General features: G+C 38.6%; 1 protein-coding gene across 1 annotated transcript in view; it reads right to left on the reverse strand.

Moving 5' to 3' along the window:
* LOC134793175 (telomerase-binding protein EST1A) overlaps nucleotides 1-21,574 on the reverse strand; it is a 50,550-nt gene extending 28,976 nt beyond the window's left edge. Inside the window, exons 1-14 of the mRNA XM_063764763.1 lie at nucleotides 20,244-21,574; nucleotides 19,887-20,026; nucleotides 19,191-19,363; nucleotides 18,211-18,438; nucleotides 12,968-13,094; nucleotides 12,350-12,612; nucleotides 11,374-11,505; nucleotides 10,434-10,543; nucleotides 9,424-9,583; nucleotides 8,160-8,649; nucleotides 7,964-8,074; nucleotides 7,226-7,402; nucleotides 6,825-6,886; nucleotides 3,144-3,292 (exon numbers count right to left, since the gene is read on the reverse strand). Of these exons, the coding sequence (XP_063620833.1) occupies nucleotides 3,144-3,292; nucleotides 6,825-6,886; nucleotides 7,226-7,402; nucleotides 7,964-8,074; nucleotides 8,160-8,649; nucleotides 9,424-9,583; nucleotides 10,434-10,543; nucleotides 11,374-11,505; nucleotides 12,350-12,612; nucleotides 12,968-13,094; nucleotides 18,211-18,438; nucleotides 19,191-19,363; nucleotides 19,887-20,026; nucleotides 20,244-21,297 (3,376 nt within the window). The 5' untranslated portion in view covers nucleotides 21,298-21,574. The remainder of the gene's footprint in view (nucleotides 1-3,143; nucleotides 3,293-6,824; nucleotides 6,887-7,225; nucleotides 7,403-7,963; nucleotides 8,075-8,159; nucleotides 8,650-9,423; nucleotides 9,584-10,433; nucleotides 10,544-11,373; nucleotides 11,506-12,349; nucleotides 12,613-12,967; nucleotides 13,095-18,210; nucleotides 18,439-19,190; nucleotides 19,364-19,886; nucleotides 20,027-20,243) is intronic.
* Nucleotides 21,575-25,020: the final 3,446 nt, after the last annotated feature.

A 25,020-nucleotide genomic window follows, 5' to 3' on the forward strand; every position in this document is an offset into this window, starting at 1 on the left:
CACTCAAATGCTGGCAAAGGGCTTTTTAGGGTTCCGTACCCAAAGGGTAAAACGGGACCCTATTACTAAGACTCCGCTGTCCGTCCGTCCGTCCGTCCGTCCGTCCGTCTGTCCGTCCGTCCGTCCGTCTGTGGCCTGGTGGCTGTATCTCACGAACCGTGATAGATTTCTGTTGCCGCTATAACAACAAATACTAAAAACAGAATAAAATAAAGATTTAAGTGGGGCTCCCATACAACAAACGTGATTTTTGACCGAAGTTAAGCAACGTCGGGCGGTCAGTACTTGGATGGGTGACCGGTTTTTTTTTGCCGTTTTTTGCATTATGGTACGGAACCCTTCGTGCGCGAGTCCGACTCGCACTTGCCCGGTTTTATTTTTATTAAAGCTTGCCGCTGATCTATTTTAGCCTGTCTTGTGTACAGTAATTGTGTTTTCAAAGTCATTTCTTTATTATATTCAGTTACTGCTTACCGCAAGTAATCTTATGTATTTTTAATTGTTATTCAAACATGTTACCTATTTTCATATCAAATTTATTTCAAAAATCGCCGACTGTCGATTGTTCAATTTGTGAGTCACTCCATGCAAATACATACAGAAACAGATCAAACTCTATTTAACAACTAGGTAGTTATCTCAACTACCATACTAATGATTTGATTTTACACGTCCGTACGTAACTCATACACGCGAGTACAAAGTCGTTAAAACTTTACTAGGTATACATGCCTACTTAATTACACAAACTCACTCTTTCCGTGACCACAGCTGGTGCAACTCAGCTGAAACGTCGGAATTAAAGGTAAAAACAATGAAATTATATCGCGGTAGACCCGTTTGTGTAATTAAATATGTGTACAAAACGCGAGAGTTTAAAGTGTTATACATGCCTACTGTTTATTAGTGGCGAATAAAGCTACTTTTGTTAACTAGAGACCCTCGCCGGCTTCGCACGTGTTAACAATTTATACACCTAAACCTTCCTCAAGGATCACTCTATTGATAGGTGAAAACCGCATGAAAATCCGTTCAGTAGTTTTTGAGTTTATCGCGAACAAACATACAAACACACAAACAGACAGACGAGGCGGGGGACTTTCTTTTATAAGGTGTAGTGATATGTTACAAATTATAAAATTATTTCTGTGTTATCTGACAGATATTTTTGCAGAGGGCTGATCTGAACGGATTTTCGTGAAGCCTTTCAATAAAAGTTTTGCCATAATTTTGCCGATATGAAAAAAATATTTTTTTAGGTATTCGTATGGAAAAAATCAAAATGGGACATGCTGAAATTTGGTATATAGGCACTTAGGGGGCTCAAAAATGTTCTAGCAATATTTTATTTAGAAAAAATCCATTATTGCTGGAGGTTATTGACAAATCAAGTTTTTATGTAATTTGGGATGCGTAGATACGGAAGATTTCCATTAAACATGCCATAGGGTCCGTTACCAATGGTCGATAGAACCCGCATGCAGGGTTGCGGGAGATTTTATATAACATATGTACCTATGTCATTATGAGTTTCACTAGTCGTTTCGTTAACCTACGGGGAATCACCGCACGCTTTATATCGACCAATGAATCTGACCGTTAATTAAAAAAAACACCTATACGTAAACGATACGATACAATACAATACAAATATATATGTACTCTTTATTACACACCTCAATACAGAAAACAATACAAGGACTAGGTAAGGTTTACGAAATATAAAGTATAAAGTGAGCCGATCTCTCGAACAAGTTTGAACAAGATCGGCTCACTTTATATTTCGTCAACTTTACAACAAATTAAGAAGAGGTAAACAACCGGCGGTCTAATCACTAAAAAGCGATCTGTTCCTGACTTTAGATGTGAATTAGCAGTTTTTATTAGTAACTCGTCTGTAGCTGCAAGAATTTCTGTATCTATATTACAATGTAAAGATTAAGTACCACTTATGTTGTGAGTCAATTAAATAAGCGATCGAATGGTTCGAACTGTTCGAAGTACTATAAATACACCCGACATTGTTCTATATGTGCCTATTATCTAAATGCAACTGGAAACGTAACATTTTTATTGTTGCGACATTAAATATATAGGTAGTAAAGATGTAGTGCATAATTATTTTCCATCGTATTTTCACAGAAACGTAAGAACGTGTCTGGCTATTTCAGTCAGTCTCGGTACAAAAAGTAGTGAGGTTGACTGAAGTAGCATGACAAGTACAAACGTTTCCAAGAAAATATGATGGAAAACAATTATAGTTTTAATTAACACACTAAAGGCAAATAATGAAACCCATCAATGTGTGGACGAGAAAAAAAAAATTGAGATCTAAAAATTAAAATTGTTCGTGGATGTTGATGTTCTGGATGTTGACATTAAGGTACATTACGATACAAGTGCGAAAACTCGTACAGGCGAACATGTTGAGCGCCGTGCACTGGAGGAGGCGCGCGGAACTGGCGTAGCACCTCCATCCTAGCACAGTGTGCGATGAGTGAGAATAAATACCTTTGGCGTTGACGGTGGCCTCGACGGCGAACATGTTGAGCGCCGTGAGCTGCAGGAGGCGCGCGGCCGGCGTGGGCAGCGGCTGCCGGTGCAGCAGCGCGCGGAACTGGCGTAGCACCTCCATCCTAGCACAGTGTGCGATGAGTGAGAATAAATACCTTTGGCGTTGACGGTGGCCTCGACGGCGAACATGTTGAGCGCCGTGAGCTGCAGGAGGCGCGCGGCCGGCGTGGGCAGCGGCTGCCGGTGCAGCAGCGCGCGGAACTGGCGCAGCATCTCCATCCTAGGACAGTGTGCGATGAGTATGAATAAATACCTTTGGCGTTGACGGTGGCCTCGACGGCGAACATGTTGAGCGCCGTGAGCTGCAGGAGGCGCGCGGCCGGCGTGGGCAGCGGCTGCCGGTGCAGCAGCGCGCGGAACTGGCGCAGCATCTCCATCCTAGGACAGTGTGCGATGAGTATGAATAAATACCTTTGGCGTTGACGGTGGCCTCGACGGCGAACATGTTGAGCGCCGTGAGCTGCAGGAGGCGTGCGGCCGGCGTGGGCAGCGGCTGCCGGTGCAGCACCGCGCGGAACTGGCGCAGCATCTCCATCCTAGGACAGTGTGCGATGAGTATGAATAAATACCTTTGGCGTTGACGGTGGCCTCGACGGCGAACATGTTGAGCGCCGTGAGCTGCAGGAGGCGCGCGGCCGGCGTGGGCAGCGGCTGCCGGTGCAGCAGCGCGCGGAACTGGCGCAGCATCTGGCCCGCACTCTCGTGGAACGTCTCCATCCTAGGACAGAGTGAAATATATTGATATTTAACGAGTAAAGCTTAATTTTTAGCCTTATGTCTACATTTGGACGTTAATTTAAATTGATTACAGAAAGATTAAGGAACCTCGGCTAAAAACCAGACATATGTATTTGTTTATGTACTACGGTCCGTCCCGTCCGGCTTCTGTTATGCACTTAGTCAAGCTGCCAAGCAAGTCCGAAAGTGTCGAAATACGAACGCAATTAAACTCCAAGCATTATTATTCGCAAGATGCCCGTTATCTGGAGCAGACCGAGATTTAAGTAATCATTCATTCAGTTCAAGATGGGTAAGGGTTCAAGATGAAAAAATAGGAAATAGGGATGATGACACATGTTGAATTTTACAACAAAATCTAGTAAAATAGATAGCAAACGAGCAATTTATCACAATATTGTGGTATTTAAAAAATATATGGAAATAATAGTCCGGTGGCCGGCTGCATGAAACAAACCTCATCAAAAAATAGAATATACCTACCCTGTAGAGGTACCTGACATTTAGTAGCTTCCAACGCACTTGGTCGGCCTAGGCTTAACCTGGCAGATTTTGTACAAATGGCAAAAACGTTGGACAAAAATTCATCAAATAAAACCTCATCGAAAAATAGAATGAAACTTGTATGGTAGTATACCTGACCTTGAGGACAGTAAAAAAAAGTGGTCGGCCTCACCTTAGCCTGGCAGTTTTTGCAGTCCGACCAGATTTATTGGGTCACGTGAGAGCTACAATTTACCTCATCGAAAAATAGAATGAAACAAACGGATTATAATTTTAGCTAAAATAAGCCTGTTGACGTATGTCTTGGTCGGCCTCACCTTAACCTGGCAGTTTTTGCAGTCCGACCAAATTTATAAAAAAATCATCAAACATTTTTTATCGAAAAATCGTATGAAACTGGTATGGTACGATGGCTGCCTTTGAGGACAGTAAAAAAAAAAGTGGTCGGCCAAATCCTGTGGTGGCAGGTTCCTGTGTCCGACCAATTTTGTGGTACCACGTGAGAGCTACAATTTTACCTCATCGAAAAATAGAATGAAACAAACGGATTATAATAGCTAAAATAAGCCTGTTGACGTATGTCTTGGTCGGCCTCACCTTAACCTGGCAGTTTTTGCAGTCCGACCAAATTTATAAAAAAAACATCAAAATTTTTTTATCGAAAAATCGTATGAAACTTGTATGGTACGATAGCTGCCTTTGAGGACAGTAAAAAAAAAAGTGGTTGGCCAAATCCTGTGTTGGCAGGTTCCTGTTTCCGACCAATTTTGTGGTACCACGTGAGAGCTACAATTTACCTCATCGAAAAATAGAATGAAACAAACGGATTATAATAGCTAAAATAAGCCTGTTGACGTATGTCTTGGTCGGCCTCACCTTAGCCAGGCAGTTTTTGCAGTCCGACCAAGCAGTGCAGTTAGAAAACGTTATTTAGATATTAGATAGATTTATGAATAAAATTTGAACTGAATGTTTTCTTTTTTTAGGTATTATAATCCGTTTGTTACATTCTATTTTTCGATGAGGTAAATTGTAGCTCTCACGTGGTACCACAAAATTGGTCGGACACAGAAACCTGCCAACATAGGATTTGGCCGACCTCTTTTTAGGGTTCCCTACCCAAAGGGTAAAACGGGACCCTATTACTAAGACTTCGCTGTCCGTCCGTCCGTCCGTCCGTCCGTCCGTCCGTCCGTCCGTCTGTCACCAGGCTGTATCTCACGAACCGTGATAGCTAGACAGTTGAAATTTTCACAGATGATGTATTTCTGTTGCCGCTATAACAACAAATACTAAACACAGAATAAAATAAAGATTTAAATGGGGCTCCCATACAACAAACGTGATTTTTGACCAAAGTTAAGCAACGTCGGGAGTGGTCAGTACTTGGATGGGTGACCGTTTTTTTTTTGCTTTTTTTTTGTTTTTTTTTTATATGGTACGGAACCCTTCGTGCGCGAGCCCGACTCGCACTTGCCCGATTTTTTTTTTACTGTCCTCAAAGGCAGCTATCGTACCATACAAGTTTCATACGATTTTTCGATAAAAAAATTTTTGATGATTTTTTTATAAATTTGGTCGGACTGCAAAAACTGCCAGGTTAAGGTGAGGCCGACCAAGACATACGTCAACAGGCTTATTTTAGCTATTATAATCCGTTTGTTTCATTCTATTTTTCGATGAGGTAAATTGTAGCTCTCACGTGGTACCACAAAATTGGACGGACACAGGAACCTGCCAACACAGGATTTGGCCGCCCACTTTTTTTTTTACTGTCCTCAAAGGCAGCTATCGTACCATACAAGTTTCATACGATTTTTCTATAAAAAATTTTTGATGTTTTTTTTATAAATTTGGTCGGACTGCAAAAACTGCCAGGTTAAGGTGAGACCGACCAAGACATACGTCAACAGGCTTATTTTAGCTATTATAATCCGTTTGTTTCATTCTATTTTTCGATGAGGTAAATTGTAGCTCTCACGTGGTACCACAAAATTGGTCGGACACAGGAACCTGCCAACACAGGATTTGGCCAACCACTTTTTTTTTACTGTCCTCAAAGGCAGCTATCGTACCATACAAGTTTCATACGATTTTTCGATAAAAAATTTTTGATGATTTTTTAATAAATTTGGTCGGACTGCAAAAACTGCCAGGTTAAGGTGAGGCCGACCAAGACATACGTCAACAGGCTTATTTTAGCTATTATAATCCGTTTGTTTCATTCTATTTTTCGATGAGGTAAATTGTAGCTCTCACGTGACCCAATAAATCTGGTCGGACTGCAAAAACTGCCAGGCTAAGGTGAGGCCGACCAATTTTTTTTTACTGTCCTCAAGGTCAGGTATCCTACCATACAAGTTTCATTCTATTTTTCGATGAGGTTTTTTTTGATGAATTTTTGTCCAACGTTTTTGCCATTTGTACAAAATCTGCCAGGTTAAGCCTAGGCCGACCAAGTGCGTTGGAAGCTACTAAATGTCAGGTACCTCTACAGGGTAGGTATATTCTATTTTTTGATGAGGTTTGTTTCATGCAGCCGGCCACCGGACTATAATACAAAACTTCTTTTCAACTTCCAAAAACGACAAAAATAACGATACCATTCGATTCCTCACATTTTATACAAAAAAAGATTGTATGGGAACTATATACATAAACGCAATATTTCACCGACAAAATCGCAATTTTCTTGTTTTGTTCATACCACTCATACTTCAAGATGGACTCTCTGTGACCTTGACGTCACGGTCACATATCGTTTTGTTCGGGGCGTTTCGCGAGTGAAGTACGACTGTCGGACTTTGACTATCATTTCCGACTTTTGTATTGCTTTAATGCAATGGGTCCCATATAGATATTTGATCCTAAAGTAGTCATCTAGCCTATTTAAACAAGTTCTTATTTGTATAAACAATCGGTAGCTTAAAGTTTTAGACGAAGAAAACTTGCATCTTCATACGTTTTTGTAGTATGCTGGAGCGATATATAAGTATGATAATCCTTACCCAATTTTAGTGATGAGTTTGCCGTGCACGTGTAAGTAGCTCGTAATGAAGTTTTTGTTTAACTGTAACAAAACAGACATTCCATACATTGCTATTTTCATAATACATTATTTTTTTATACATCTAACCAAAAAAATCTTAGATGAAACTAAGAAATGGATACAAATAATCTATCGTACCATTTGTCAGTTCATGTAACGGCCTAACCTAACCTAGATCTCTCAATAATCTCTACCAAGGGTTATCTCAACCACAGTAGCGAGCCAATCTTCCAAAGAGTCGTCAAAGATTCCTCAGCGCTCGATCGCACATTTCTCGATGTGCAACAGTTCCGTTATTTTCTAACGTGTTAGTTGCGTTCTACCAAACCCTCCCACTTCAAAAAAATCAAATGTAAATACCTCAACAGGAGTCATGTTCGCGAGTCGCTCCTCCAACAAGTCGTGCTGCACCGTCGTGGTGCGATGCCCGCTCGGGCGCACCCACACCTCCCGCCGCGGCCCGTGCGTGCTGTCGCCATTTTCCGTCGTCTGGGCACCTTCCGCTGCGGCCCGACGCTTCCTTTCCGCGGCTTCGTACTGAAATATTATGTTACATAATATTGTGTCACGACTTTCACACAGGAGTGTCCCCTAAGCGTAAAGCGGGATTCGAACGATGCCCTAGAAGAAACTATTGATTGAAGAGTAGCACCTACTGTTTACCTATACCTAACCTACCTAATCGTATAGGAACTACGTACATACAGATGTAGTGCATAATTATTTTCCATCGTATTTTCACGGAAACGTACGAACGTGTCCTACTATTTCAGTCTCGGTACAAAAAGTACTCAGGTTGACTGAAGAAGCATGAGAAAATACGATGGAAAACAATTATGTACTACATCTTTACTAATACGTAAGCGAAAAATATAGGTAAGTTGTATTCGAGTAATTTCATATGTCGGAGTTACAAAAATCAGATAAAAATCACCCAAAACTCCATCATATAATATTTTTAAGCCCCTTTTCAGAATCATCCCACGGTTTTCGACATTCGCAATTGCCCGAATACACCTCACACTATCTTCCTTCGCCTTTTTCTTATTACATGGAGAAAAATTAAATAAATGAAAAATATTTAAATCATATACTTACTTTTTTCCTATTTTCATCAAATAATGACAACAAACTTTCTCTTGCTGAGGCAAACGGGTTCGACGACATTAAACTTCTCATATAATAGTAAACTGCATCTAATTTTCTCCTCTGAAATACAAATGATTACAATATAGATTAATCAACCCACATACGTCATAGTCATGGATTTTTTAAATATATAAGTAGTACTTACAGCATAAACCGCTAATATAGCTAACTGATTATATGGTCGCCCATTCTTTGGATTGATCTGTTGAGCTTTCGTATACCAAAATTTACTCTTAGCAAAATTATTAGTCTCATTGATTTGCTCCTTGTATCTCGTCAAATCGCCCAAGAAAATATACAGTTTTTGTACAGATATTAAGGCTAGCCCGGTGAAGCCGAGCCCTTTCGGTGGCAAGACGTGGTTGTCATTGATGAAATCGTCAGTATTAAACTTGTAAGTCTTCTCCAACAATTGAACGAGATTCTCGAAATAATCATTTCCTTCTTCGATAATTATGTTTATTAACTTGACTGATTTCAGTTTGTCTTCTGGCGAAACCTGTGTTAAATTTCTTCTTAATTTTTCTATGAAATTGTAATACAAAATTTTCCAAAAGTTGTGCTCTACGTTTTCAGCTTGGCAGTATTTGAGATCGGACATTAGAAGTTTCTTGAGGGCGTCTTGTAAAAATATCCTGGAAAAATAAAAAAGGTTAAGGTCATATTAATACCAACGAGGTTAGGAGGATAGACCGCTTCTCCATACAAACATAGTCCCGATTTTCCTTCCTGGATATTGAATTTATCGGAAGTATTTCTATACAATCTTTGACATCAGTCAGTCGCGCTCCGTCTACTGCTGAGTGCAGGGGTCGGAAAAGCGCGAGCCTCCCAAAACATTAACACTTAAGAGTCATTTATTAGACCAGTGAAAACAACATTGGCGACTCTTGGAGATGCCTAAAACTGGTGATTTCTACTTCCTTTAGTTTCTCAAAAGTTTGCTGACCCCTGAACTATAGTTCATTTTTTTTTAGCATTAGAAAGAAGGTAAGCGATCTTGACATGTCTTTTAATTGAAAGACTCTTTTTAAAAATCAGTAACTATTACTTATGAAAGCAGAAGAATATAAATGATCGTATTAGATTCATAATTGTTGCATATTTGCAAAAAAGCTATAGTGGAGACATTGACATAGATATCTAGGGACTGGCCTTACGGGCAAGAATAATGAGGCATTACAGGGGCCAGTACAGCGGTGTGACACCGGTACAACGTGATTAGTTGATGAGTTCGCATCACACGCGCGATTGGTTGGTGAGTTCGCATCACGCGCGCTATTGGTCGCAACTAGTTGCGTTAGACTGCACGATTGGCTGGAATTCGTGAGTCACACCGCTAAACTAGTACCATTTTTAGTGCCCGTAAGGCCAGTCCATAGATATATACGTTAATGAGTGGAGAGTACCTAGTGTCGGCGACCTCGTGCCAGTGGTCGAGCGCCACGGGGCCGAGCAGCGAGCGCGCGTGCAGCACGGCGTCGGCGCGGTCCACCTGTTGCAGCAGCTCTCGGTGTCGCGCTCCGCGGAAGTCACCCGATTCGTTCCTGCCTCCGCACTCTGACATCCCTTTAAACATATTAAGTGGCAACAAAAACATTTTTGATACAAGCTTTTATAGCTGTGCCCTGTTTATCGAAAGCTTGTAACTTGTAATACAAGTGGAAGTCCCTTTTTGACAGCTTTTGTTAGAAAGGGACTTCCACTTGTATTACAAGTTACAAGCTTTTGTTAAACATGGCACTGATGTACTTTTTTCTACAGGCAACTGACACTCATCGAGACAATTCTAACAGCCCCAGAACATAATTCGTTTGCCTTGTTTTATCACAGAGTTCCCATGGCCACCTCCTGTCTCCATCATATCAGCTCCGTTATCATAACACGTTCCCTGTGCAATTGTGCATGCATCATATGTGTAGCATTTTAGGGTACATATGATACGTGCATGCACCACTAATGATGCACGACCCCATATAAACTTAAAGCATTGCCAAAATTTACACGTGTGAGCTAGGTCTTTTTTATTTGCATGCACATACTGGCTGTGAACCTTTTGATGCAAATAAAAAAGACCTAGCTCACACGTGTACATTTTGGCAATGCTTTAAGTTTATATGGGGTCGTGCATCATTAGTGGTGCATGCACGTATCATATGCACCCTAAAATGCTACACATGATAAATATCATAATCTCGTACTGCATTGTCATCCGATTTGTATGCAAAACTTCAGCCTAATCGGAAATCGGGAAGTGGGTCAAATTTAGCAACCAAGATTTGACCCACACTAACTAACAGGGCAAGTTAAATAAAATCTTTCTAATAAACCTGCTATCTATTGTACACCAGGAACTTCAAAATTCCGAAAGTAGTGGCGCACGCACCGTACATTATTTCAATTCAATTCACACACTTACCTCTTTCCATTCTTGAATTCATTTGTGTTGGACTAGTTTGTACTATAATTGGTTTGGATGGATTATGATAATCGTACAGTGTTTTCTGATTTTCAACCGAGCCACCGCGACTGAAACAAATTTTAAATGTATTATTATTTTACAAGCCTTATTGGCCTTAAGTCGAAACATTCCACGTCTACTAATAATATCCATCGATTTATCGACTCTTAACACATACACTGCCAACGCCCCGGTAGGCGGGTTCTCAGTTCGTAGGCGATTTTCGCTACAAAGCGGAAAATACGTATAACTTCCGTGCGAATGTAGCACGCACGCTGGCAGTGAATACGTTAAATGTGGGTATCACACTGATTCGATCCGGGGTGTGAGCGAGACAGCGCTATGCATGTATGTAGCGATGTCTCGCCCTAATACCGGACCAGCGTGCAGATCCGCTCCAATATGAGGACCACCAAAGTAGCAAAACATGACCGGGCTATGGAAAGTTTCAATCACGTTTTTTCTTATTTTTTTTATATTTATTGATTCATCGTTCACCAACAACTGTGTACACTATCATTAAGATTACTATTTACTATCGCTAGGCGTAACAATGACTTAAAGGTAAACACCTTAATTACATTCACGTATACCGTTTACAATCTAACCGCAGACATTAAATATCACAGGCATTAGGCTATACATTTTTAGCTACTTAAGCAGGAGCGGGAGATTTTTTTTTTATTGATGTGGTCAAAGTGTACATCCATTATGTGGCTACAGCTATTTTCTACCTTATAATATCGTCAGGTGACAACTAAAACTCACTAATTACAAATAAAATTAAACAAAAATCGACTTTGTTTTAATATTGATATGGTTCACTATGGCTATGAACTTGTGGTGGTAATTAGTGAGTTTTGGTTGTCCCCTGACGATATAAACTTATAAAACATACCTTTGGTCTTTAGGTAAATGCGAGCTTTGCGGCAATATTAACAGCCCCGGCTGCGAGGTGGACGTTTCCGATATCGATTTGTCGGACATGACGCTGTTAAGCCTGTTCCTTTGATGGGTGTTTTCAGGTGCTCTATAACAAAATAAAACATAACGCATCTTCCTGTAAAACTTATAAATTCATCGATATCGGTTAAAGCAGCGGTCGGCAACAGGCGGCCCGCGATCCTCCCTGGCTATTTTGTATGTATTGACAAACGACAATGTCTGATAAAGTCATAAATATTAACAAAGTGCGGCCCGCGTCAACTTTGTTAACTACTATGTGACCCTTGGCTGCTAAAAGGTTGCCGACCGCTGGGCTAAAGCATGAACAATTGACAGACAGAGAAAATGCCAGAGTAACTTTTGTATTTATATTAATACCTATGGTTGTTTAACCTGCCAAATAAATTAATAACACAAAGTCAGCAAAAGATCAATAACGATTGGAGTCAGCGTATAGTAATCCATTGTACTCAAGCACTTGACATACTTAGATCCCCCATTGTTGAAAGGGCGTGAATGTGTCACTGGACCGCGACATTCGTTTATAGTGTTTACGTTTAGAACAAAGAAATGTATGTTTGCATCATTACTACACTAAATAGCTATGAGTGTTGCGCTAAGCAATCGGCCCTTAGACTTTTAACCATTTACCGGCTTTACCCAATGTACACTCAGGTGCATCTAAAATATATGGCCACTTAATGAATGGATTCCACACATAACGTGTGCATGTAGTTTTGCAGCAGCTCGCTGTACGTTAAAAACAAAATAAGTGTTGATTCTCTTTTTGCATTTTTTTTTTCCGAATTATACTGATTAAGACCATAAAAATATGTGCCGAGGAGGCTCGAACTCACTGCTTCGGCTATTTTTTGCGCTTGAAAGTGTCAAGTTATTCGTAAGGAGTTTAAAAGAGAAGGCGGTCTCACGTGTGCTTCTTGGATTCGAGTATCTCCTCCCGCCAGTTGATGGTGGTGGGCGCGGGCGTGGCGCCGGGCGGCTGGGGCACGGGCGGCGCGATGTTCTCCGCGTTGCGGCGGCGCCGCCCCGAGCGCTTGCCGGCGCGCCGCCGCCCGCCGCCGCCCTCCCCCGCCGCCGCCGCCTCCCCCGCCACCCCCGCCGGCGCCGGCGACGCCCGCCGCTCGATGCTGGGCGTGCGCGTGTGCCCCCAGCCGCCGTTTGTTACTTTTTTCTGTAAGAGATGAACCGACCCACGGTTTAAAGTGACAATTCTGAGAGAATTCATGCTGTCTTTACAATTCTAGTACCATACTTTATCTGTAATAAGACTAATAAGACAAAAAAGGGATATGATTTTTTATTTTTACTCATGAAAGATTGAGCGATAATTATACCATGAATAGATCTGTGTCTGTTAAGTTTTTAGCTCTCCTTCAATTCACCAGAAAACACATTTAAACTTCATCAACACCAGATTTTTATAAAAATTATATTTTGACCGATAATTTAAAATATTAAACCAAATTGAGAACCCATTTCCATATAGGATTCATAGAAATGGGTTAGCAAAAATTGTAATCAGGTACCTGATTATTCGACGACCATAAAGAGTTCTTCGCAACAGCGGCAGGGACTCGGAAGCCATCGTGGTCCCTCGGGCTAAGCGCGCGGTGCGCCGACACGTCCCGGCTGTTGCACTGCGATACTATCCTCCTGCGAAATCACGAAACTCAATTACTTGACGAATGATGCAAAAATAATAGAACTATTCAGATTTGAGTGCACGAAGTGCATCCTCCGCGAGCACTCGAGCCTGAGGAAGGACCCGCTATAATAAAAACTAAACATTCAAGTGAGTGAAACCGTTGTCGTCTAAACAGTTTAAAATATGTCTCACGAAAGTTTAATTTCGATTATTCAGAACCGCTATATTCCCTGTCAAAATATTTGATGCTGGACAACTATAGTCTGATAAACAAGTTTTGTCCGTGACCATAGAAAGAAAAAAAAAATCATCCCTGTTTTTCTATTTTCTATTCATAATATTAGGATATGAAAAAGACAGTACAATTTTCTCTGCCTATGCTGCGCTGACAGATGACTCTAGCCAAACCATAGTTTGTTTGTCATGCAATTCCATTTACTAGATTTTAGATACACTGAAATACTACAAACAGCTGATCGCAACCGAGCTTGCCTGGCTTCGTCTATTTGCCACTCTATCGCTCTTGCGTATTCGAGCGAGAGGCAATTAGACGAAATTTCGAATTTCGATGTTGGCGGCAAAAGTCCGATTGTTCAAGTTAAAACTCCACAGCTGTTTTGTAGGTATAATGGTGAGTATAAAGTAGTTTTTTAATCGCCTGACCATACCAACACTGCACTACTTTTTCACTTCAATTAACGCTTGATATAAAAAAGCGGCCAAGGGGTCATCCATTAATTACGTCACACGAATTTCTAGGTTTTTTTACCCCTCCCCCCCTCCTTGTCACACTTGGTCACATTTGGCAAACCCCTCCCCCCTGGTGTGACGTCACATTTGTTCAACGAAATCGGCAAATATTTATTTAATATTTAAAAAAAATATTTTTGACAAAAGAAATATTAGTAAATTTATAACCCAAAACTGACTAAGAAATAAAATTAAACGAATAAAAACGATTATCGTTTCAAAAACTTGTTATTTAAATGTATATTAGCATTTAAAATAATTTAAATAAATTTTCGGTTACTGATGAAGTTAAAGTGACGTCACAAAGTTTGTGACTCCTCCTCCCCCTTGTCACAACATGTCACATTTTCTTGACCCCCTCCCTCCCCCTAAACGTGTGATGTAATTAATGGATGACCCCCAAGTGCGAGTCGGACTCGCCCATGAAGGGTTCCATAGCAGCAAGTAACATAATAAAATTGCGGTTTACTATTTATGACGTATTAAAAAAAACTACTTACTAGATCTCGTTCAAACCAATTTTCGGTGGAAGTTTGCATGGTAATGTACATCATATATGTGACGTCCCACGGTCAAAGGTACCTTATGGCGGGTATGGAGTTATGCATACCCCAGTAATCTACAATAAATAAGCTATCGATAACACAAAAGATCAACCTTCTAGGTTGCGTAGTTACAGAGATATGATTTTTTGAAAATAATGTTGTGAAATGAGCAACTTTACGATAGAGAAGTTTTAAGTTTAGCCGCCTAAAAAACTATGTTCCTGAAATAAGTTACATAGTTGACTACAAATAATAATGCCTTATATATCTGAGATTAAAAAAATATTGCGACTTGTTCTGTAATGCAAATAGAAACTTTTGATATCGACTGATTTATGTGTATACTAACCAATCTCTTGAAAATAAAGTTTTATTTCATTTTCACGATTGATTGCAATGAGCTCTCAAGATTTAAATTTTATCTATTAGAAAACGACACTGACAGACAGTTTAAGCAAAAAACAATACCGATTTAGAGGTGAAAATGTATTTTCTGACTTTTTCATATAAAATCACAAAATTGAATATTTTTACTTTTAATGTGACACACAATCAATTTTTCTGAGCACATATAAAAGAAATTCTGTCATTCAAATGAAATAAATCCTAAAACCCCAACTAAATACTATATTTAACCCCTTATGCCACTTTAAACTTACATAACAATAACAGTATTTGCTCCATACATTTACGAAAAGGTACCTTATGGAAATAAATCTAATAATACATCACTACAAAATATCAATCATATTATAGTTTATCTTTTATGAATAGAAAATATTAATTTACATTAAACTGCCCCCAATTTAATTAGTTCTTCGTCATAATAATCTTAAAAAAGACCAATAATTTGTATGTAATGAAAAGGTACCTTGTGGTCAAGTTACATGATGAGGCATGATGATGATGGAACAGTTAGGATAAACTAATAATATTTTGGGGTTAAGATGGTATAAATCGTCTATTTCTTATCAATAATATATTTCGGTTGCTATTGAAGATAAGCGGCATTGAGGTTCAATGACCTCAGATATTCCATAAGGTAATGCGTCGGGTATTGGCATTTTTCAGCAAACCAATGGCTGATTTACTGCATGCGACCAAACCAAATGTGACGTTCCACGGGAAAAGGTACCTTATGAGGGTTTCTAGTTTCGGAGATATTAAATGTTTTGTAAAGAGGTGAAAAAATGCTCAATTTTTTTTTATTGTGTGATCTGAAACCTTAATGCCTAACGTTTGTTTACCTGTTTTTATTTTTGTTATAAGTTAGTTATAAGCCTAGTAATGTCGTCTCAGAGTTTAGTAGAAAAGGTACCTTATGGAAAAAAGATTGAAAATTCCCAAAAAAACTAGTCAATACGGGAAAAGAAGTTTGGTAGAGAACTGTATTAGCATTCTGCAAAACTAATTTGATAATTTCAGTTCTGGTTGGGGCGCCTCGCAAATATTATAACCGTACATAGACCGACATCACAAATCCAAGTAGACTGCTATTATACCAAAGTTACTCTCGTCAAGTCTTTCTTAACTAGAATAATCTTCATTTGGTTTGGTCGCATGCAGTAAATCAGCCATTGGTTTGCTGAAAAATGCCAATACCCGACGCATTACCTTATGGAATATCTGAGGTCATTGAACCTCAATGCCGCTTATCTTCAATAGCAACCGAAATATATTATTGATAAGAAATAGACGATTTATACCATCTTAACCCCAAAATATTATTAGTTTATCCTAACTGTTCCATCATCATCATGCCTCATCATGTAACTTGACCACAAGGTACCTTTTCATTACATACAAATTATTGGTCTTTTTTAAGATTATTATGACGAAGAACTAATTAAATTGGGGGCAGTTTAATGTAAATTAATATTTTCTATTCATAAAAGATAAACTATAATATGATTGATATTTTGTAGTGATGTATTATTAGATTTATTTCCATAAGGTACCTTTTCGTAAATGTATGGAGCAAATACTGTTATTGTTATGTAAGTTTAAAGTGGCATAAGGGGTTAAATATAGTATTTAGTTGGGGTTTTAGGATTTATTTCATTTGAATGACAGAATTTCTTTTATATGTGCTCAGAAAAATTGATTGTGTGTCACATTAAAAGTAAAAATATTCAATTTTGTGATTTTATATGAAAAAGTCAGAAAATACATTTTCACCTCTAAATCGGTATTGTTTTTTGCTTAAACTGTCTGTCAGTGTCGTTTTCTAATAGATAAAATTTAAATCTTGAGAGCTCATTGCAATCAATCGTGAAAATGAAATAAAACTTTATTTTCAAGAGATTGGTTAGTATACACATAAATCAGTCGATATCAAAAGTTTCTATTTGCATTACAGAACAAGTCGCAATATTTTTTTAATCTCAGATATATAAGGCATTATTATTTGTAGTCAACTATGTAACTTATTTCAGGAACATAGTTTTTTAGGCGGCTAAACTTAAAACTTCTCTATCGTAAAGTTGCTCATTTCACAACATTATTTTCAAAAAATCATATCTCTGTAACTACGCAACCTAGAAGGTTGATCTTTTGTGTTATCGATAGCTTATTTATTGTAGATTACTGGGGTATGCATAACTCCATACCCGCCATAAGGTACCTTTGACCGTGGGACGTCACAAATGAAGATTATTCTAGTTAAGAAAGACTTGACGAGAGTAACTTTGGTATAATAGCAGTCTACTTGGATTTGTGATGTCGGTCTATGTACGGTTATAATATTTGCGAGGCGCCCCAACCAGAACTGAAATTATCAAATTAGTTTTGCAGAATGCTAATACAGTTCTCTACCAAACTTCTTTTCCCGTATTGACTAGTTTTTTTGGGAATTTTCAATCTTTTTTCCATAAGGTACCTTTTCTACTAAACTCTGAGACGACATTACTAGGCTTATAACTAACTTATAACAAAAATAAAAACAGGTAAACAAACGTTAGGCATTAAGGTTTCAGATCACACAATAAAAAAAAATTGAGCATTTTTTCACCTCTTTACAAAACATTTAATATCTCCGAAACTAGAAACCCTCATAAGGTACCTTTTCCCGTGGAACGTCACATATATATTTTTTTAATTTTATCATTCTCTTATTTTAGAAGTTACAGGGGGTGGACACACATTTTACCACTTTGGAAGTGTCTCTCGCGCAAACTATTCAGTTTAGAAAAAAATTTATATTAGAAACCTCAATATCATTTTTGAAGACCTATCCATAGATACGCGACACGTATGGGTTTGATGAAAAAAAAAATTTGAGTTTCAGTTCTAAGTATGGGGAACCCCCAAAATTTATTGTTTTTTTTTTCTATTTTTGTGTGAATATCTTAATGCGGTTCACAGAATATATCTACTTACCAAGTTTCAACAGTATAGTTATTATAGTTTCGGAAAAAAGTGGCTGTGACATACACGGACAGACAGACAGACAGACATGACGAATCCATAAGGGTTCCGTTTTTTGCCATTTGCCTACGGAACCCTAAAAAGTCCCACCTTTTCTTGTGTGCGTTTTGTCGGCACTGTCTGGATAGCGGATCATTGACATGTGACCTTTACCAGGCCCGTTATATCTACTACCTACCCCTCCAGGCGGACATTCCTCGCGGCCCATCAAATGTGCAATTAGCATTTTATTTTATGTCTCATTGTTTGATACAAAAAATTATAATTCGAAAGTCATTAATAATATTTTTCATTAATGCCTATCTATACATACATATTAAAAAGGTAGCATAATTTTGATATGTACCTACCTATAAGTGATCTTTTTCGATGAAAACGTAAAAACTAAAAATGATATAATTACCCTTCTGTACTCTGTTCCCTGCTGTACGACCTTAGAGATCTCCAATGATCCAAATCATCCCTGCTGTTACCAATAGTGGAAGAGCGATTACTTTTGTAACTGTCTCTCCGTTCTCTGTCGCGATTCTTTAGACTGGACGTTACGGCTTCGTGCTGAATGCTCACGTTACTGTCCTTTCTATTGCGTTCAGCCTTTTTCTCTGAATTTCTTTGCCCTCTACTTGAACTTCTATAAGGAAAAATATTTGTTATAACACATATTATACTTTCACCAAAGTTTGGTTTCTCTAAAATAGAAAGTTTAATTAGATGGCATTTTAATAATATTTCTCATCACTTTATATGTGACGTCCCACGGGTAAAGGTACCTTATGGCGGTTGGCGCTTACGCTATTATTAACGCCGCTCCAATATTATTGCGGCGCTATGGGACGTAAGCGCCAGCCGCCATAAGGTACCTTTTGCCGTGGAATGTCACATATCTAACTTTACATGCATTTTTTTGAATGTAATACCTATTATAATTGAAAACCAGAACCACATAAATAGAATCACCTTTAATTCATAGAAACTTAAAGGTTTATATTATAATGAGGTCATTTTATGAGATAACCACCACTAATTTATTTTTGTAGCATAGTAACTGTTTGTAGAGAAGCAGCCATTATTAATCCATGGTCTCTAATGAACTCAACGGAATAATAATAATAAACAAACAGAAATAATAATATAAAAACTACAACTTTCGCTTTGCAAGCAAAGATTTCAAACGTAAGTATAGGGCCTTTCATATAATACCGAGCGAACATGCGTACCAACGAAAATGTGCACAAACGCCATTTGCGCACCAACAAACTGGCCCACTTTGTAGTGTTCATAAGAGCTGTCTTTATGAAGTATACAAGTCAATATCTGCAAGCATTTGTACCCAATGCCATGCTATGTTTGTAAGCAGTTGTAGATTACCCAAAGAATACAAACCTCTTGTCTCTTCTTCGGGATCTTCTCTTGGACTCCCTTGGCTCGCTAGGTTTGACTTCCTGTGGCACTGTGATTGGTTGTGGTGTGTTGTGTTGTATGTTCTGAGAGAAACTAGTGGAGGTGTCACACATGTCGTCCAGTTTAATATTCTTCTCCACCTCCTCCGTCCAATCCTAGTTATTATTTAATAATTTGACAATTATTAGGTTATAGTAGGTAGGTTACAAACCCATTTGGAATTAATTTATTGACAAATAGCATTAAAAATTAAGTAGCTTTTAAGTATACACCTATGAGACATATGAGAAAAGAAACACATTTATAACACAAATATAAGCAAAAACATCATATCATGCATGAGGAATGAGGAAGAAGATTATATAATATTCAACCAATTGTCATCATCATCATCAAATCATGAAGAAAAAACATTTAGTGACATTTTTACATATTATGGAAATAAAAGGTAATTTGCCCATCAATTATAAATGACATCAACAATTAAACTGTTCCTCATCTTTCTCATAATATTCTCAACTATTTTCCATTGTTCTACCTAATATGATATAATGTGGGTGCATGCCATAACCACTAGCCACCCAAGTCTTGGTGGTATTGGTATAAGTTTCTCCAGTATAAGCAATCTTTAAAGACTTATAGGTTGTTTCCTATAGACATTGTGAGAATTATAATTACCAAGTTTGTCATGTCAAGCAGATTTGATGAGCTGTGTGAAATAGCTTCAGTATCATCTTGTGTGTCAGAATCATGCTGCTGGTTCTCCTCATGGTAGGCAGTATTTCCATGGTTTGCTTTTATAATTCCATTTTTTGGTGCTGCAATGTAAATTATAGACAACATTTTTTATTGTAGCTGATTAAGTAGGTGTATGACATCAAAACAGGAAATGAAATTATTCTCACAGGAAGTAATGAACTTAAATGGTATATGTAAACAATGTTCATTTAGAAAATACTAAAGAAATACAAAAATATATTTACATCTGAAGTAGCAAATTAAAATGATATTAAACTTTAAAACAAAGTTTCTTACTATAATCATAAGAGCTTTTCTGGTTCAGTGTTTCCCTCTCATTAAGGTTTAGATCATCGCTTGCATTTGGTTCACTCAAGTTCAGATACGAGTTGCTTGGGGTTGATCTTCTTGAATTTTGTACTTCATAGTTCTTCAAGTAAGAATTGATGAATTTTTCTCTGTCAAAGTTGTCATTGTCTCTGAGGCGCCCCCGGCCTCTTGAAGGTAGGGTTTGGGACCAGCTGGAGTTGGTGTTAGTATATGGTCCCTGATTATAATTAGATTGTCCGGAATAATTTGAAAACTGCTTATTTTTTTGATCCATACTGTCAAAACTATGATGACCGGACTGTTCTAAAAACTTTTTCCTAAATCTTGGTGGTATGTTGTCTAGGTTTACCATGTACTTAGGGCGGGATGAATCAGTAGCATATCCTGCTGAGTTGCGCCTGCCTGTAGGTGGTTTAGCCCCAGATCCTGATAGTTGCCGCCCTGCAGATGCCTCCATACTTCTACTATCCCTGTTTCTGTCAACATTTTTCACCTTATGGGCTGGATGTGTTGGTGACTGGGCCCTAGGTTCAGAGACCTGTCTATAATGTCTATTATAATTAATATCATTATTTGTACTGTCTTTGTTTTGATACTCTGCATATGATCTATCTCTCCTGGAGCCTCCCCTAGACCCTGATGCACTATTGAAGCCATGCTTATTGTCATGTTTATTTGACATTCTTCTATTCATATACTGACTAGAATTATTGTCACCCCGCATTGGCGCCTTGGTCTGTCGGTCCATATCATACCCCGACTCGCTGGGCTTAGGCACGTACAGTTGTTGTTCAGGCTTCTTATGGCGGTTTATGTGCTCCCTGCCACTAGCGTTTACGTCTAAATCGTTAACAGAATTATGAGATCCGTAGTGACTTCGAGCTCTGGCCCCGTTTTCTACTTCGTATGAATCCATTTTTCCATCAAAACCATTACCAGATCGGCGCAACGGTCCACTGCCAGGTTTATACAGCTTTTGTTGTGGTTTACTTCTTCTGTACTCCTTACACTCATCATCCATAGCAATATCACTTAACCGTATATAATTGTTACAACAATAACATATTGAGATTAAATTAACAAATCTTGATAAAACATCATCGTTCTGGAACGAGAACAATAATTGCGAAGTTTTGAATGCTAACCCACTAAGGTTAGGTGTCTCGAAATGTCTACCTGAATATACACGGACTGTTATTAAAAATAACCGATTGTTTATTCAAGCGTATGCTTCACTGAAACGTATGTATTTGTATAAAATGTAATTATTTAAACAATACATGGACTAATTCACATTTATTGGGGGATTATAGTTTTTTTTTTTACAAGTATGACCTAGATGCGAGTCCTTTGGGGATTATAGATGAAGTGTTTTTCGACTTAGAGGATATAACCTTGTTAATTACTCCGAGGTTTTTCGATGAAAAACGTTTCAAAATTTACATGAATTATATTCATAGACAAGCAATTTTATATTTCAAAATCCAAGGGCCCAACGTTTTCTGTTCTCTTTCACGGCGCAGCAACTAGTATCATTTCTCTCTCCTCGCTCTTTTAAAAATGCCGTTTGTCAAAAAAGGACAACCATACTGTTGACAAGATGGACTTCAAATCAAGTGTTGCCTTTTTTGGTGTGCCCAGGCTGTGTATGTGTGCGTAAAAGCGTAGATGTGTGCTCTTTTAGGGATGTGAAAAGTCGATTTTAATCATGTTATATATCGATAAACGCTACACAGCGGAGCGCAATAGCGATTAATTGAAGTTACAGAAAGCCGGAACGTGTTAACATCCAACCATTCTTCGAAATCCTTTCTCAGCATCTGCAAAAATCAAGAACCTTAATGTTTGGAGATTTCAACTTCAACCTCCTCAATCCAGATCGGAAGACTAACGAATATAAAGATATTATAGAAGAAAATGGCTATACATTTTTAAATAAAATAGAAGAGACACACTCAACTCGCGATGCCGGTATGTCAAAATCCATAATTGACCACATTTTCACAAACTTGACAGGAAACGACTTCCATTTGGCAATCATAGAATCGCCTTTGTCTGATCACAAACAGTTGTACTTAGAAGTCAAAAACTATAAGACAAAAGCAGTCGGACGCGTAGAATATGATGCAATAAACTACGATGAGTTATATAGTAAAATAAATGAAATCAGTATCAGTAATCAGCAAACGAACACCATGAATACTCCGTATTAGAAAAACGAATCCTCGCTTGCATAAACAGTAGTAAGATTACCAAAACTAAAGTACTTAATCTACCCAGGCAGGATTGGATTAGCAAGGACATATAGTAACAGCACCAGTCATGGGACATTTAAGAGGAAATTTGGAGTATTTATGATATTTCCCTTGTACATGTAAACTCTCTCCGCTTAGCGTGTTAAAAGATGAAAGTCCTATCCGCCTTTCATGTTTTAGGCGTGTTGTATCAAAGATACTGCAATGAGTTTCCACATAATTAACAAATTAAAACTATGCTTTTTTTCTCCAGTCATGGACACCAAAGCTCCACTAATGGGCCCCCGGTAATGGACGTGGATCCAGTAATGGGCCCCCTATAATGGACATTGCTCTATCAGTATAAAATATTGAAATGGGGAATAAGTTATGGCAAAAAAATCAATTTTTGGTATAAGCTTTTATCGCTGAATGTATTTTTCTTTCCACAGCCAATTATTATTGTATTAGATTCATCGAGAGTTAGGGTTTATTGCGATAAAGTTCCCATGGCCACCTCCTGTCTCCATCATCAGATCAAGTCCATGTTATCATAATATTGCATTATCATCCGATTTGCATACTGAATTACGTACTTACACAAAACTTCAACTGAATCGGAAATCGAAAAGTGGGTCAAATTCAGCTACCAAGATTTGACCCACACTAACTAACAAGGCAAGTTAAATAAAAGTTTGGAAAATCGATATTAATTTATCCTAAGTCCGAGAATTCCTCCTGGACCTCCTGGTTGACATACATATTTCGTAACTACATTTTACTTCTGTATTGTTTAAAACATGAAATTATGGCATGGCAAGCATCATTATGTCAATTGTCCCATCATAGGAGGTATGCAGTTTTACAGCTCCTATAATGGGATTGGGCCAAATACCACTATTTTTTTACATCTGTGGAGTCACAACATAGTGTGTTGTATACCTTATCTCATGGTAAATGCAATTAACAAAACGCATTCTAGTTTTCATCAAGTATTAATTAATTAAAATTTAATAAATTAACTCACCTCTCTTAGCGAAGTTGTTAAGAATTTTTAGTGATATTTTTTTTCAGTGACATGACAACTTTTGGGTTGACGCACATTTCTTAAAAAATAACCGAATTTAATAAAAATTCAAACATAATCAGCTCTAGGACTCTTATTTATGATAAAAATATATCCAGTGTTTATAAACTACTTTTATATACTTATTTTAGAGGAATTGTGTTTTTTTGTCCCATTACTGGTTCCGTGTCCATTATAGGGTATACTACTATACTAAGCGCAATCAATCAGCGAAACACACTCTGGAAAGAACACAAAAAGAATCCAAAAAATAAACAAAAAACAAAAGAGTTCATAAAAAAAGGAACGAGGTTACTCGAATGATCCAGAAAGAAAAAGCCTCTTACTACCACAAATCTTTTCATGAGTGCTTAGGAACACTGTCTAAAAATAAATCGAAGGAAGCGCAAGTTCCAAAAATGCTACGGACAGAATCTGGAAGTGTAACGACGCCTTCAAGCTCCTGGAATGGGAAGGACTTGGCATCAACATCAACGGCGAATACATCACTCACCTTCGGTTTGCCGACGATATCGTAGTCATGGCAAAGTCGATGGAGGAACTCAGCATGATGCTCGATGACCTCAACCGAGTTTCACAACGGATGGGCTTGAAAATGAACATGGACAAGACGAAACTTATGTCAAATGCCAATGTTGTGCCCATCCCAGTCTCTGTTGGGAACTCGGTACTCGAAGTTGTTGACTTGTACATCTACCTAGGACAAGTAGTCCAATTAGGTAGGTCCAACTTCGAGAAAGAGGTCAACCGCCGAATCCAACTCGGTTGGGCAGCGTTCGGGAAACTACGTAATGTCTTTTCGTCCGACATACCTCAGTGCCTCAAGACGAAAGTCTTTAATCAATGTGTGTTACCAGTGACGACTTACGGCTCCGAAACGTGGTCTTTCACTATCGGCCTCATCTCAAAACTCAAAGTCGCTCAACGAGCTATGGAGAGGGCTATGCTCGGAGTTTCTCTACGTGATCGAATCAGAAATGAGGAGATCCGTAGACGAACTAAAGTCACCGACATAGCCCACCGGATTAGCAAGCTGAAGTGGCAATGGGCAGGCCACATTGCACGCAGAGAAGATGGCCGATGGGGTCGAAAAGTGCTCGAGTGGAGACCACGGACTAGCAAGCGCAGCGTAGGACGTCCACCCACAAGATGGACAGGCGATCTTGTTAAGGTCGCCGGAAGACGCTGGATGCGGGTCGCTTCCAACCGGCTCGTATGGAGGTCCAAGGGGGAGGCCTATGTTCAGCAGTGGACGTCTTATGGCTGAGATGATGATGATGATGATGAACGACGCTAAGTGAAATATGTGACTGTTTCAACGAGTATTTTTCGAATATCGGCTCCATCCTAGCAAGTAAGATTAACAATACCCAAATGTGTCACTTCTCTCCACTACCAAGTGCAAATGTTACTAATGTTTTTT

The sequence above is a fragment of the Cydia splendana genome, chromosome 8 (genome assembly GCF_910591565.1).
Source record: "Cydia splendana chromosome 8, ilCydSple1.2, whole genome shotgun sequence".
In the NCBI taxonomy this organism is placed as follows: domain Eukaryota; kingdom Metazoa; phylum Arthropoda; class Insecta; order Lepidoptera; family Tortricidae; genus Cydia; species Cydia splendana.